General features: G+C 40.7%; 2 protein-coding genes across 6 annotated transcripts in view; both read left to right on the top strand.

Moving 5' to 3' along the window:
• The window catches only part of LOC106582063 (M-phase phosphoprotein 8), a 63,416-nt gene extending 61,416 nt beyond the window's left edge, over nucleotides 1-2,000 (top strand). Inside the window, exons 8-9 of the mRNA XM_045704669.1 lie at nucleotides 932-1,063; nucleotides 1,195-2,000. Coding sequence (XP_045560625.1) covers nucleotides 932-1,063; nucleotides 1,195-1,419 — 357 coding nt within the window. The 3' untranslated portion in view covers nucleotides 1,420-2,000. The remainder of the gene's footprint in view (nucleotides 1-931; nucleotides 1,064-1,194) is intronic.
• A 1,184-nt stretch (nucleotides 2,001-3,184) lies between these two features.
• LOC106582065 (zinc finger MYM-type protein 2) overlaps nucleotides 3,185-16,682 on the top strand; it is a 32,271-nt gene continuing 18,773 nt past the window's right edge. For 2 of the 5 annotated variants that reach the window (XR_006761204.1, XM_014164772.2), the window contains exon 1: nucleotides 4,010-4,145. The gene's annotated coding sequence lies outside the window, so the exon portion shown is untranslated. Of the gene's footprint in view, nucleotides 3,304-4,009; nucleotides 4,146-4,835; nucleotides 5,087-15,692; nucleotides 16,504-16,682 lie in introns of those variants that run through there. The other 3 variants (XM_014164770.2, XM_014164773.2, XM_014164774.2) reach the window with 3 other exon arrangements.

The raw sequence follows: 16,682 nt of genomic DNA, 5'->3' as shown, positions 1-16,682 counted from the left end.
CTCTGTACGCCTATGTAGATATTCCATCAAAAATCTGCCGTTTCCAGCTACAATAGACATTGACAATGTCTACACTGTATTTCTGATCAATTTGATGTTATTTTAATGGACAATAAATGGTAGTGTAGGTCTACGTGTTTTGTTAATGTTGCTATTATTCAGTATTGTCTTAACCATATTGATTTCACAGTAGCAGTTGAAGTTTTTCGACACTAATTTAGGCTGACTAACCTGTATACGGTTTGATAGCTGTTGCTTCTCTATATTATTTAATCCACTTGACTACTAATATTATATATTATTTCATCCACTTGCCTCCTAGATAATGTTTATTATTGCAAGTCAATCTTTGTTGATTCTAATTGCATTAATCAGGGGTTTCATCCAGAGCCCACTATTTACTGTCTAAAGATGTTTAAATAGTTTTTTTTCACCAACATGTATTTTTAATCAAGCTGCCTTTCGTTACCCCCTGGTGCTCATTGTGTGTACTCTTAAGATACTATATTTGCTTCGTTAATAAATTGTTACTTGATGTAAATGTTAAAATGTTATTCCAGTTCTCAGAATATTCATATAGCCTTCTTGAGGTCCACTATTAGTGTTCCAACAGGGATTTAGAATTGTACCAATAACAGTTCAAGGAAACAGCTTTGAGATTTCATGACGTTGTAATGCTAGGAATCTATCATCACCATTGCTTTATGCTTTTATGAACTTAACCTTTTTGGATGAAAAGACAACGCCCTAGGTAAGTATAAAATCAGCTAAACCTTCAAATAAGTGAACTGCCCCTCTAATTCTTTAAGCAATTAGCCCCTCCCCATTTAATATCATATGTAACTTGTTTGCTACAAGTGGCTTTGGAAAGCTGTGGTCCTCAGTAATGAGGAGTCTGTGTGTGTGTTTGTGTGTCTGTTGCCTCCCACAGGACTCCAGCGGTATGTCCCTTAGTATGTTGGCAGCAGCAGGGGAACAGGATGACATTGTGAGGCTGCTGATAAAGAAGGGGAACGGACGGCAGAAGAACGGCACCACTGCCCTGATGCACACTGCAGAGAAGGTAACACAGGACAGACTGGTTTAAACCACCTTATTACACACGTATACATTCCCCTTGTTTGTATGTTAAATGTCTGTTCTGCAATGTTTAATTACTAACTTAACCCTCAATCCTTTCATTTATCATTTCAGAACTTCCTGACCACAGTTGCTATCCTCCTGGAGGCAGGGTCCTACGTCAACGCTCAGACACTGGGAGGAGAGACGGCCCTGATGAAGGTACGGGGGAGGAGAGAAAATAAGGGGAAAATTGGGGAGGTGAAGATAAATGCTGTGTTTAATTTGAACGCAAACATTTCTAAAAACAAAACAAAAACGTTTTTTCTTTGTCATTATGGGGTATTGTGTGTAGGTTGAGGGGCGAAAAAACTATTTAATACATTTTGGAATAAGGCTGTAACGTAACAAAATGTGGATAAAGTCAAGGGCTCTTAATACTTTCCCGAATGCACTGTACATGTGTGGGGTAACCATAAGTTTGAAGGATGATTGTTGTTTTAGGCACCTTTGCAACACGGGATTCTATATCCTAAACTACTTTAACTACATAAGAGCTTTCAAGAATGCATGATTATAACTACCTGGTCAAAATAGTCATCCAAATCACTTGTAGTTAAAGTAGTAGTTGTGATGACGATAATGCAGAGCACATCCTGGCAACAACATGCCATTGTAGACGTACGATAGTTGGATAAACAGTTATCAATGATGATCTACTGTAATCCTTGTTTTATAAGAGGTGGGAATTCATTTGATGTGAGCATTACATATGCCTTAACAGCCATATCATTGAAATAATTTCCCCTTTTTTTCAACTGCTGTACAAACTGGCATTGAAGTAAAACAGGGTGATATATTCGCCTAGTTCAATAAAACAGTGAGGTTTTATTTATGTCTTGTCTGCCGGTACTTTGATCATGTTTTTTTTCTCTCTGTGTGTGTGTGTGTGTGTGTGTGTGTGGTACCGTTTCAATGTCCTGAACAGGCTCCTGGGCGGTCCTTTATCTGGACGTCATCAGTAGAGTCCTTTTGAGGAGGAACAAAATGGCCGGAGTGGATTGAGTGACGGTTGCAAGACTCAGGGCTGTGATCCAATTTCTCCCCCTTTTGCACTTTTGTTTTAACTCCCCCTCATCGATTGAAAATAAATGGACTTGTCTATGAATTATGGTGGAAAATCTGGTTTATTCTTACACCAATCCAATTATTTTAAATCCATGAGGAGGAGTGGTCAAATGTATACTTTGTGGAGTAGAGAATTGGAATTTAGTATTTTGAAACCGGGCATTTGTTCCTGCTTGTGTGAGAGAGTAACAGCCATGGTAGTTTAGAATGCAAATCCTGCTGATGAACGACACAAGACAGATTACATCACAACTTTGACCAGCAATTTAAGTTTGTCACCCATTTGTTGCAATAGAATGGGTCTGCAAAATGGGAATAAGTGCTTGTGAATGGTTTGGAATTAGGTTAGATGTACATCTTTAGATTTTTTTAAAATATGTACTGTATATCAAATGTCTATTGATAATGTATTTCTATTAATGGCCTATTAACTATAAAGGCTCATACTTGTATAATAAGCACTGACAGGATGCAGCTGTGTGACCAACTGGGGTCGAACTCAGGTTTCCGTTACAAGGTTGAGTTGGCCTGCTGAGCTAAAGCCTAGGCGTTAGCAAGGTGTTTACGCAAGATGCCAGATCATATCAGTAAGGTTACTCATTCATATGTGATTTACACACAGACACTATGAGCTTCAACGTTCCACTCTTCAACAATAAAGTATAGCCTAATACAGTCAGTGCACACAATCATCTGCTTGCAATAGCATAAATTCATCGCTAGGCGGGGTTAGACCAATAAAAGGATGTGGATAAAATGCCCCACAGCACAAGGGTCATGACTAGAAGGGATCCAACGGTTGTCAAAATAACGCCCAAATGTTTTTTTGTTGCATTTTAGCTAACCCTAACCTTTAACCTAATTCGCCTAAACTACTACGTTAATTCTCGTAACCTGCTATGAAGTCAAATCTGACGTTAATTTGAGAAAAGCCCTACCCGTTCTAGCCATTACCGTTTTTTTAGTTCATAGTACATGGTCCTTTAGAGCTGGGTCAGAGCAAGCGGATCCTGTTATTTTATAGATCAATGATCCTGAATCATTCAGCACATTAGCAAATATTGCCGTTATAGCATAATCACCATGAAAGTAATGTCCTTGGGTCTTCTTAATTCGGTAAGTTTGCAGATGTAGGCTATCAGAGTATGGACATAGCACCTGGTTTATATTTTTTGTTTTGAGGCCATGATTTACTCAGGACCACATTTTATCTCACGTAAACGCACCTGATCCGCCATTTTTATACGCCCTCTAGTCCTGCGTGCTTTGTATAAAAAGTGCCCCGTGTTCTCTCAACATGTGAGTACGGTCCAACTCCGCAATGCTTCGTTGCAAGACGGTTCCGAAATGGTTAAGATAACATTGGTCTACCGAACACATACTGACCAAAGTGTTGAGGGTGATTTGAACCAGATGTTTGCAACATTATTAACATTATTTTCATATCACATGCTACATGATTCCAAGGGTGGTGTTTGACATTTTCCGTTAAAACATTTATTTTGACACCGTAATATTCTATTGAAAGTCATTATGTAATGAGAAACCACCGGTAGACGTGTGTTGGACCTGAACGCAACCGGGACAGGGCTGAATGCTGATTGGATCTCTACAGTGTGGTCAATGCCATCTCGATTGCGGTCCAACCGTAAACACACCAGATGGCAAAGTAAAATGCGTAATCATTGCCAAATGCATTATGTGGCTGGTTCATGGTAAAGTGCTGCTATTATTATGAGTTTCAGGTATTCGAGACCAATTTAATTGTCAACCGCACCACTCCTGATTGAACATTGTGCGCCTGCGCGATGAAATAGGAGAAAGATCTCGTTCAGATCTCGTTGGCAGAATCCTCCCACGCGCGGACAAGAACGTCTTTACGTTGGGGCGCATGCGTGCGTTCCCCGATTTATATCAAGGCACAAAAGTGGCGCTATATCGTTTCAAGCTCGACTCCGGTAAGAATTTCCGAGACGTTTTATTGACATTTTACGGTTAATTAGTCAAAGTTTCAACAACTAGCTGAGGTGTTAGACAGATGTCCACGGGCTCCCTTAAGTCTCCTGCTATGTTAGAAAGTAAATATGTGACGATTTATCAGTCCGTTTGTACCCCGCCTGAGATTTTCTCCCCCTCTCTGCTGTGGAAGGGTACTAAGCTATATTGCCTCCACTCTTTCATATTGTTTCGCTCGCTCTCTAATGGCGGACGTGAGGCAGTGCTGCTTGCTGACTGAAGGGGGGGGGGCATTTTATTCCTTGTTGAAAATGTTTAGTTACCCCCACATGTTTGGATTAGTGTTGTAAAAACGACACATTGAGAATAAATGTTTTTAGGTCTGTCAACTATTTTATTGACACAAACAGAGCAGTTTGTAGATATGTAACAGTATAGCGCCCCCCTTCGGGTGGCAACGTGTATTTTCTGTGATTGCCCCGGGTAATCTCTCTGGGGTAACTTTCCAATTAAACGTTTACTTTACACAGGTATTACATTAACAATACATTTGTTTTGGTTTTCAGACTGTTTTGTGAAAACAAATAATAACCACTGAATAATGATTATGTGTTCGCCTCAGAGAGCACGTTTTTTTCCTTCTAGCTATGTAGCCTATCACATTGTCGGATTAACGTGAATAATACGTTGCTCTCTAGGATTTTGTCGGTTATGCGACTAAACATCACATGGGTCACTAATAGTCTCGAATAATTTACGATAATTTTTCTATAAGAATGGCGCCGTCTCGTTGGCTCTCATCCCTCCAGTTCGCCGCAAATCCATTTCGTGGAAGGCCGGGCAAGCAGAGGTGGGAACGGAACTGAACCACGTTTTGTGGTCCTCAAATTAGCTCACTGACCCCATCTACCCCTCTCCTCTGTTCGCCAGTGGGTCTTCTCGGGTATGCATTCATGATATTTGTCATAGGTCTATTATCCACCTAAAGTTTTGGACCATTCGCTCTAAGTTTTCTGAATAAAAATCATAGCAGGGCGGGTTGACATTGTTATCCGGTTGCCTTGACAGTGGAGGAGCTGTGGTCCTCGCGATTGAACGGAGGTTCTACCCGGGTTGTGTAGTCACGGGCACGGCCTGATATGGGGAGAGCTTTGGACAAAATGTGGTCTTTTTCATGCATTGAGCCACATCATTGGTATTAGTAGCCCTAAACATGGGGCTTGATGGCAAGAAATGATATGAAGCATTAGCAGTCTAACAGCAGGAATGGAATAGAACTACAATTGAGCATATTCAGGTGTTCGGTAGCTGCTTCACTCTGCATCAAGCATCATTCATAAACAGTGGCTTGAGCATTACATAATATGACTGAATGGTCATGACTGTAAGAGCAGAAGAGTACCAGGGACCACCTGGGGTATGATGAAAGCAAGGGGCATGTGCTTGTCTCAATTACATCATACCTTAGTCACTCCCATTGACTGTAGCGGTCACTCCCCATGATCTAATTGAAATGATGCAGTTTTAGCTGTACTCTGTGTTGCCTGTTTGCAGATGTATGAGAATGTGGCTGTTGTACTGTCTGTGTAACACTAGTGCAGTGCTTCAGTGTTCAGTTCAAATCCTGAATGTCTCTCTCTAACCACACCTGTTATGAGGGTAGGAGCATCAACTGATGCGTCTTGTTGGTTGAATGTCCAAGCCCTTTGCAGGAAGGAGACACGTGAATGAGGAGTACATTTGCACAGTGCTGCACTGCAGTCTGGAGTCTATTTTTCTCCTTTCTGTATCAGTGACTTGGTTCTAGCACAGGTCGATTTGCGGTTTTATTTTTTACTATTTTGATATGAATAATGCATAATGTTACTCTGTGTATAGAACCCAAAACAATCTTATTGATACTTTTAATACATTTTTTAATTGAACCTTTATTTGAATGGATACTCGAGATTGAGATTTAGGTTGTTTTTCAGACAAACTCATGGATACCATTTATGTGTGTGTGGTTTGGACATTGTAATGCATTTTATTTTGTGGGGTATTTTACCCCCAATTTCAATCTTGTCTCATCGCTGCAACTCCCGAACCGGCTCGCGACGCAAAAGTTGAGTCATGCGTCCTCCGAAACATGACCCGCCAAACCACGCTTCTTAACACCCACCCGCTTAACCCGGAAGGCAGCCGCACCAATGTGTCGGAGGAAACACCGTTTACTGTCAGCCTGCAGGCGCCCGGCCTGCCGCAAGGAGTCGCCAGAGCACGATGAGCCAAGTATAGTCCCCCCGGCCAAACCCTCCCCTAACCCGGACGGTGCTGGGCCGATTGTGTGCCGCCCTATGGGCACTTCCGATCACAGCCGGTTGTGACACAGCCTGGGAACAGACCGCTGCCTACCGGGGAACAGTGGGTTAACTGCCTTGTTCACGGTCAGAATTAAATTTTTACCTTGTCAGCTCTAACCACTAGGCTACCCCAGTACAGTAGCCAGCTCCTCTCAAAAGCAGGGAATTGGACCTTAACTACTCCAAAGCTGGGTGGTTGGTCATTTATATTCTTACAAAGCTATACATGCATACATACATGCATACATTACCGGGCAAAAGTTTTATAACACCTACTCATTCAAGGGTTTTTATTGACTATTTAAATTTTAACTAATTATATTTTTGATTCTTCAAATAGCCACCCTTTGCCTTGACGACAGATTTTGCCAAGAGTGTGCAAAGCTGTCATCAAGGCAAAGGGTGGCTATTTGAATAATCTCAAATATAAAATATATTTAGATTTAACACATTTTTTGATTACTATATGATCCCATATGTGTTATTTCATAGTTTTGATGTCTTCACTATTATTACACAATGTAGAAAATAGTACAAATAAAGAAACCCTTGAATGAGTAGGTGTTCTAAAACTTTTGACCGGTAGTGCCGTAATCAATGTTTTATACATTTGTACATTTGACTGATAATCATAAGAAACAAGATTCTATCCACTTCCCCATTATCTGTCATGTTGTCACGTAGAGATGTATTGAGGTGGCAACGTTGTATCTGTCACATTATGGCGTCAGTGAGCGCATGGGCAGCGCCATTGAGACAGATACAACGTTGTGATCTCTATATATCTGTGTGCGACAGAGCATGAGGAAGTGGGTAGAATCTCGTTTTATAATGACCAACCACCCAGCTTTGGAGTAGTTGGGTCTATTACCGTAAAACAGCTTCTGGCCAAAACCATTCTACAGACTAGAGCTGGGCGATATGGATGACGAGTCCATATCGATCAATTGCCTGAATGGATACGATAATGATAAATACAACATTAAGTTGATAACATTAATATGCACCTATTTTTATTTTTTTTACATTTAAATATATATTTTTTACCTATTACTACTAGTTTGATGGGACTAGCCCATTAACAATCACCCATATTAGCAAACTTATTTCAAACTTCAAATTTCTCTAGTATAGGCTTAATTACATCAGGTGCCTAATGGGGAGATGTGTTAGAAAATATAATAGAACGAGGAGTGGATACAGGGTGGTAGCTCCACTATGGTTGCAAAGGGTCGGAAACTTTCCGGTAAATTTCCATGGGAAGTTAAGCCTAGGAATTTTGGGAATTTTGCTTAAATTCATCAAAAAGGTTAGCTTATAACAGTGAACCTTTTTTTGAGGGATACACATAAGGCAATTCTAGGTCTTGTGGTATATTTTGGTTAAACTATCCCCAATTCAATGGAATTGCAACCCTCTGCATGCACAGTGCATTCTTCCATCACATGTACAGCTGATTCTCACGATCTTGCACACTAATGAGATGCTATTGAGCCCACACTACTACACTGGCTGAGCCAAGGACTACATGCTTTCTGGAAAGTTTTGATTACAATACTGGGTGGGGTGAATATATGACAGAATTTTTTTTTTGTTAACTAATAAATGGTAGCCTACATCAAAGTGTGATTAAATCATTTCTAACTTGTTAACAATTTCTGCTAGTTAGTTTTTGCTACCATGTAGGTTTTAGCTTGCTTGAGCCTGCTAACTGAGTGTTATTTCACCTGTTTCCATACATGTTTCATTTGAAAACATTTTATCTTACAAAGGAGTTGTTTAATTTAACTGCACATGGATTTGTATTGTTTATTTATTTTTTACTCTTTTTTTTCTTCTAATCTTTACAGGATAAGGCCACGGGCACTATCTGACCTGTGGAGACATTTCACTGCAGCTAATGTAGAAGGAAAAGCTGTGTACATTTGCAAATACTGTGCCAAATCATATTTGGAGAATCCAACAAAGGTGCAGAATCATCTTGCCAAGTGCATAAAGTTCCCTCAGCGCTCACAACAAGCAACCTCTGACAAAAGTCCCTCTACTTCTATTTGAGGTGAAAATGATGAATTGGACACCTCATCGATAGCAACAGCTCATGGTCCTCCTTGAATCAGAAGTTGTTTTTTTTACTCAATGGAGGAATGTAGTCAGAAATGCTGATGAATGTCTTGCTCAAGCTGTGTATGCAACTGGTTCACCTCTGCTCACAGGCAATGTGTATTGGAAAAGATTTCTGAATGTTCTTCGCCCAGCATACACCCCTCCAAACAGACATGCTTTATGTACTCATTTGCTGGATGCAGAGTTCAAGTGAAGGTCACGCAAATCATAGAGAAAGCAGACTGTATTGCAATCATCTCTGATGGGTGGTCGAATGTTCGTGGGCAAGGAATAATTAACTACGTCATCTCCACCCCTCAGCCTGTATTCTACACAGGCACAGACACAAGGGACAACAGACACACCGGTCTCCACATTGCAGATGAGCTGAAGGCAGTCATTAATGACCTTGGACCACAGAAGGTATTTGCACTGGTGACAGACAATGCTGCGAACATGAAGGCTGTTTGGTCTAAAGTGGAGCAGTCCTACCCTCACATCACACCCATTGACTGTGCTGCTCATGCATTGAATCTGCTCCTCATGGACATCATGGCACTGAAAACAATGGATACACTCTATAAGAGAGCCAAGGAAATGGTTAGGTATGTGAAGGGTCATCAAGTTATCACAGCAATCCACCTCACCAAGCAAAGTGAGAAGAATAAGAGCACCACATTGAAGCTCCCCAGCAACACCCGTTGGGATGGTGTTGTCATCATGTTTGACAGTCTCCTGGAGGGGAAGGAGTCTCCAAGAAATGGCCATATCACAGTTTGCTGATATGGACAGCCCCATCAAGAGGATCCTCCTTGAGGATGAATTTTGGGGGAGAGTGGTAAGCGGCCTGAAACCTATAGCAGTAGCCATTGCACTGATTGAGGGAGACAATGCCATCCTGTCTGATGTTCAGACTCTACTTGCAGATGTAAGAGAAGAAATCTGTACTCCCTGCCCACTTCACTGTTGCTCCAAGCAGAGGAAACTGCAGTTCTGAAACGCATGAAGACTTTTGCCTGAAGCCCATACATGCCGCAGCGTACATGTTGGACCCCAATTATGCTGGTAAGAGCATCCTGTCTGGTGTAGAGATCAACAAGGCCTATGGTGTCATCACTACCGTGTCTCACCACCTTGGCCTGGATGAGGGCAAGGTTCTTGGCAGTCTGGCGAAGTACACTTCCAAGCAAGGGTTTTCAGTCGTGCCAACATATCTCATCAGCCACCTGGTGGAAGGGACTTTGTGGATCTGAGGCTCTTTACCCTGTTGCCTCCATCATCCTCCAAATCCCACCAACATCAGCCGCCTCAGAGCGCAACTGGTCCTTGTTTGGGAACACATACCAAAGCACGCAACCGGCTGACCAATACAAGGCTTGAAATATTGGTGGCCATCCGGGCAAATTTGAGGTTTTTTGAGCCTGACAACGAGCCATCCTCAAGGTTGAAAAGTGACAATGAAGATGAGGCCTCAAGAGTCTGATGCTCAAGAGGTGGACATTGAGGAGGTCCAGGGAGAAGACCTGGAAGCCTGAGAGGAAGACGGAGAAACTAAAGCTTTGCTTATCATTTTGCAGATGCATGTTGAAACTGTGTTTTTGGAGATGCGATGGATCATTGGGGATCATTCAATATTCCCTTTTGTTGTTCAGTGAAATCATCCCATTTGAAGAGTCAACTCATCCCATTTGAACAGTCAACTAATTTACTTAAAGTTAAATTCGTAACTAAATTGTTTTTCTTTTGGAAGGATTTAATCATTTGCAATTTATGGGTCGGCAGGTAGCCTAGTGGTTAGAGCATTGGGCCAGTAGCCTAAAGGTTGCTACATCGAATCCCTGAGCTGACATGGTAAAAATATGTTCTTCTGCCCCTGAACAAGGCAGTTAACCCTAATCCACTGTTCCCTGGTAGGCCTTCATTGTAAATAAGAATTTGTTCTTAACTGACTTGCCTAGTTAAAAAAAAGGTTAAATTGTCTACTTATGATAAGTTGAAAGGTCTCCGTATATGGTAAATGCATCCAATGCAAAAACATCTACATTTAAATGGTAATAATATGAATTCCCATATTCCCGTTAATTCCCACGGACAGTTTCCTCCACCTGAATATTCCCCAAAATGTGCAACCCAAAGCTCCAACCCCCCCCCACCCACCCCCCGAATTTGATTAATTAACACAGCTGATATTCAGAGGTAGCAATATAGGTAATGTTTTTTTGCATTTGATCCATTTACCGTATCATATTGAGACAAATATAGACCTTTTACCTTATAAGTAAACATAATTGCACATTACTAAATCCTTCCAATAGAAATAAAACAATTTATGTATTTAACTTACATTAAATAAGTTGACTTTTCACATGATTTCACTGAACAACAAAAGAAAGGGAATATTGAATGCTCCCAATGATCCATCGCATCTCCCCAAAAAAAAACATTTTCAACATACAGCTGTAAAATGATAGTCTAGAAACTAAAGCATTGGTTATCATTTTACAGATGTATGTTGAAAATGTTTTTTGGGAGATACCATGGATAATTTCAGTGCCATGTCCTTGAGGAGCAGATTCAATGTATGAGCAGCACAGCCAATGGGTGTGATGTGAGGGTAGGACTCCTCCACTTTAGACCAAGCAGCCTTCATGTTCGCAGCATTGTCTGTCACCAGTGCAAATACCTTCTGTGGTCCAAGGTTATTGATGACTGCCTTCAGCTCATCTGCAATGTGGAAACCGGTGTGTCTGTTTCTCTGTAGAGTACTGGTGGAGATGATGTAGTTAATTATTCCTTGCCCACGAACATTCGACCACCCATCAGAGATGATTGCGATACAGTCTGCTTTCTCTATGATTTGCGTGACCTTCACTTGAACTCTGCATCCAGCAAATGAGTACATAAAGCATGTCTGTTTGGAGGGGTGTATGCTGGGCGAAGAACATTCAGAAATCTCTACCAATACACATTGCCTGTGAGCATCAGAGGTGAACCAGTTGTATACACAGCTTGAGCAAGACATTCATCAGCATTTCTGACTACATTCCTCCATTGAGTAAAAAAAACAACTTCTGATTCAAGGAGGACCATGAGCTGTTGCTATCGATGAGGTGTCCAATTCATCATTTTCACCTCAAATAGAAGTAAAGGGACTTTTGTCAGAGGTTGCTTGTTGTGAGCGCTGAGGGAACTTTATGCACTTGGCAAGATGATTCTGCACCTTTGTTGGATTCTCCACATATGATTTGGCGCAGTATTTGCAAATGTACACAGCTTTTCCTTCTACATTAGCTGCAGTGAAATGTCTCCACATATCAGATAGTGGCCTTATCCTGTAAAGATTAGGAAAAAAATGAGTAAAAAACTAATACAAATCCTTGTGCAGTTAAATTAAACAACTCCTTTGTAAGATAAATGTTTTCAAATGAAACATGTATGGCAACAGGTGAAATAACACTGTTAGCAGGCTCAAGCAAGCTAAAACCTACATGGTAGCAAAAACCAACTAGCAGAAATTGTTAAGTTAGAATTGATTTAAACACACTTTGATGTAGGCTACTAACAAAAAAAATTATGTATGTCATAAAATATATTCACCCCACCCAGTATTGTAATCAAAACTTACCAGAAAGCATGTAGTCCTTGGCTCAGCCAGTGTAGTAGTGTGGGCTCAATAGCATCTCAGTAGTGCGCAAGCTCTTGAGAATCAGCTGTACATGAGATGGAAGAATGCACTGTGCATGCAGAGGGTTGCAATTCCATTGAATTGGGGATAGTTTAACCAAAATATGCCACAAGACCTAGAATTGCCTTGTGTATCCCACAAAAAAGGTTCACTGTTATAAGCTAACTTTTTGATGAATTTAAGCAAAATTCCCGGGCTTAACTTCCCATGGAAATTTACTGGAAATTTTCCAACCCTTTGCAACTCTAGGTGTGACCACCATTTGCCTCAGGCAGTGCGGCACATCTCCTTGGCATAAAGTTGATTGTGTCCTGTCGAATGTTGTCCTAATCCTCTTCAATGGCTGTACGAAGTTGCTGGATATTGGCGGGAACTGGAACACGCTGTTGTACATGTCGATCAAGAGCATCCCAAACATGCTCAATGGGTGACATGTCTGGTGAGAATGCAGGCCATGGAAGAACTGGCACATTTTCAGCTTCCAGGAATTGTGTACATATCCTTGCGACATGGTCGCTGTGCATTATCTTGCTGAAACATGAGGTGATGGAGGCAGATGAATTGCAGGACAATGGGCCTTAGGATCTCGTCATGGTATCTCTGTGCATTCAAATTGCCATTGATGAAATGCAATTGTTTTTGTCTGTTGCTTATGCCGGCCCATACCATAACCCCACAGCTACCATAGGGCTCTCTGTTCACAATGTTGACATCAGCAAACCGCTCGCTCATTCTTCGCCATTAACAAGTGGTCTGCTTTTGTGAGTCCGGTTGGAAGGATATCTGTAGTGTTGTGTGACAAAACTGCTAATTTTTGTGACCAGTTATTGTTCCCAGTACAATATGCGCCTGTGTAATGATCATGCTATTTAATCAGCTTCTTGATATGCCACACCTGTCAGGTGGATGGATTATCTTGGCAAAGGAGAAATGCTCACCAACAGGGAGGTTAACAAATTCGTGTACAAAATTTAGGTAAGCTTTTGTGCATATGGGACTAGTGATGCACCGATATGACGTTTTTGGACGAATCCGCTATTTGTCTTACAAAAAACGATACCGATTGGTTTTTAGTATTTTTCTTTTTTTGTATTTTTTATATTAGTATTTTTTTGTATTTTAGTTAATTATTATTTTTATTTATTTTTTGTATTTTTTAATATATATATATATATATATATATATATATATATATATATATATATATTTTTCTTACTCTTTCAAATGACTGCTCGACTTGTTGACTACACGATCCACACAGCAGACTTTGTGGGCTATGTTAGGAATGCTGTGTTGCACGTGTTCGTCAATTTTACGTGGCGTCATTACTAGAGGTCGACCGATTAATCTGAATGGCCGATTTTAATTAGGGCCGATTTCAAGTTTTCATAACAATCGGTAATCGGTATTTTTGGCCACCGATTTGCCGAATATTTTTTTTTATATATATATTTTTTTTATTTTGTATTATTTTTATATATATATATATATATATATTTTTACACCTTTTATTTAACTAGGCAAGTCAGATTAAGAACACATTCTTATTTACAATGACGGCCTAAGAAACGGGGGTTAACTGCCTTGTTCAGGGGGGATTTGTTTTTGCAACCTTCGGTTACCAGTCCAACGCTCTAACCACCTGCCTTACATTGCACTCCACAAGATTTAACAGGCTGACTACCTGTTACGCGAGGGCAGCAAGAAGCAAAGGTAAGTTGCTAGCTAGCATTGGACTTATAAAAACTATCAATCTTAACATAATCACTAGTTAACTACACATGGTTGATGATATTACTAGTTTATCTAACGTGTCCTGCGTTGCATATAATCGATGCGGTGCCTGTTAATTTTCATTGAATCACAGCCTACTTCGACAAACGGGTGTTGATTTAACAAGCGCATTTGCGAAAAAAGTACTGTCGTTGCACCAATGTACCTAACCATAAACATCAATGCCTAACAGGAATATTTAGACTTAGCCACCCGTTAGATAAAATACGGAACAGTTCCGTATGTCACTGAAAGAAAAAAAAACTTTTGATTTTGAGATGATAGTTTCCAGATTCGACCATATTAATGACCTAAGGCTCGTATTACTGTGTGTTAATTATATTATAATTAAGTCTATGATTTGATAGAGCAGTCTGACTGAGCGGTGGTAGGCAGCAGCAGGCTCGTAAGCATTCAAACAGCACTTCGCTGTGCTTCAAGCATTGCGATGTTTATGACTTCAACCTGGGTGGGTATAATTTGTGGATCGTTCCAACAGGAATCTATTCCAAAAACTTCGTAAATAACAAGGTTTCCAAAAAACAACGCTTACAAAGTTGTATAGCGGCAGAATAAGATACCGGGTAGAGAGTGGTCTATTTCATAGCGTTTTTCACTCATCACGTTTATTCCGAAAAATGTCTGTCCTCGTCTGTTTGCCTATGGACAAACATTAAGAATAAGCTACGTGGTGAGTTGATGCCTATTCGGCAGCTAGTTAGCTAGGTTTGTATGCGTTGCTACTTTGTATGCGTTGTTGGTTGGCAACCTTTTACTTTAGGTTTTTTGGAACAGATTCCTGTTGGAACGTTTCACCCCTTCAAGCCTATCAACTCCCAAGATTAGGCTGGTGTAACCGATGTGAAATGGCTAGCTAGTTAGCCGGGTGCACGCTAATAGCGTTTCAAACGTCACTCGCTCTGAGACTTGGAGTAGTTGTTTCCCTTCCTCTGCATGGGTAACACTGCTTTGAGGGTGGCTGTTGTCGATGTGTTCCTGGTTTGAGCCCAGGCAGGAGCGAGGAGAAGCTATACTGTTACACTGGCAATACTAAAGTGCTTATAAGAACATCCAATAGTCAAAGGTATATAAAATACAAATCGTATAGAGAGAAATGGTCCTATAATAACTACAACCTAAAACTTCTTACCTGGGAATATTGAAGACTCATGTTAAAAGGAACCACCAGCTTTCATATGTTCCCATGTTCTGACCAAGGCACTTAAACATTAGCTTTCTTACATGGCACATATTGCACTTTTACTTTCTTCTCCAACACTTTGTTTTTGCATTATTTAAACCAAATTGAACATGTTTAATTATTTATTTGAGGCTAAATTGATTTTATTGATGTATTATATTAAGTTAAAATAAGTGTTCATTCAGTATTGTTGTAATTGTCATTATTACAACAACAAAAAATAATAATAATCTGCCGATTAATCGGCATCGGGTTTTTTGGCCCTCCAATAATCGGCATCGGTGTTGAAAAATCATAATGGGTCGACCTCTAGTCATTACGTCATGTACCTACGTTATATAGGTGTGCACATCAGCTTTTACATCGGTTTTGCACATTAGCGTTAAACTAGACATCAGCCGATACCGATGGTAGCATTTTTAGCTAATATCGTCCGATTCCTATATGTTCACCTATATATTGTGATTCCCTATATGGAACATTTCTGGAATCTTTTATTTCAGCTCATGAAACATGGGACCAACACTTTACATGTTGCATTTATGTTGTTGTTCGATATGTTGTCATAACAGTGGTCTTTGGGGTGGTGTCCATCGCGCTCATGAAAGGCTCTGCAAAATTGACCGTTTGTCTCTGTGGCAACTGCAATCCGTTGTAGTCTACGATCGTGTTTGGTATAGTGGACTGGATTAAACATGGACCCAAACTGGAGAATGAGCATGGCCAGGTAGTGCTGCATCTTGGCTTCCATTTGGTGCCTACTGCCTAGTACTGAATGTTAGCCTGATGTCTACCTTCATAGAACAACCAACCCCATGGTAGTCTCCTGGTCACTATGGCAACCAAGGTGTTGCATCACTTGGCAACAGAGATGGTAGAGGTGGACGAAGGGGGAGGAGAGGAGACAGAGGATAGATCTGTGACACTGTTTGTAGGGGGAGGTAGAGGTTTGAATGAGAGGAGAACCTGGACAGAAGGGGTAGAAGGAGACCAAAAGGGGTAGGGGGGACAAGAGAAGAGGGAAAGGATGAGAGAGAAAATATGCAGATATCAGTATTCTTGCAGGATAGTGGCTCCCCTGGACAGTCAGTGGTATTGCAGGCATTTTTATGCTCCAGATTCAGCCAACGAGATTCACATGTAATCCAATCAATGTCTCCTGAACACACAGGTGCTTTCCAAATGTACCAAGGCATGCACAACATTTCAAATATGTTTTACAATTCCCAGGGAAGTCTCTGAGGAGCCACATCAAGGTGAGATGATCTTGAAATGTGCACAGGCCTGCATAGAATTTGTATTTCTGGAAAGAAATCAGTCTCCTAACTGGCATTTAACTGAACTCATTAATGACTCTGTAGGGAATCAACCTGCTAGCTTAGACAGTGGTTGGCTGTATTCCTATTTCATCACATACACACAGCTATACCTGGGA

The sequence above is a fragment of the Salmo salar genome, chromosome ssa21 (genome assembly GCF_905237065.1).
Source record: "Salmo salar chromosome ssa21, Ssal_v3.1, whole genome shotgun sequence".
NCBI classification, from domain to species: domain Eukaryota; kingdom Metazoa; phylum Chordata; class Actinopteri; order Salmoniformes; family Salmonidae; genus Salmo; species Salmo salar.
Note: the sequence above shows the minus strand (reverse complement) of the source record. Positions and strands in the feature narration are given on the sequence as shown.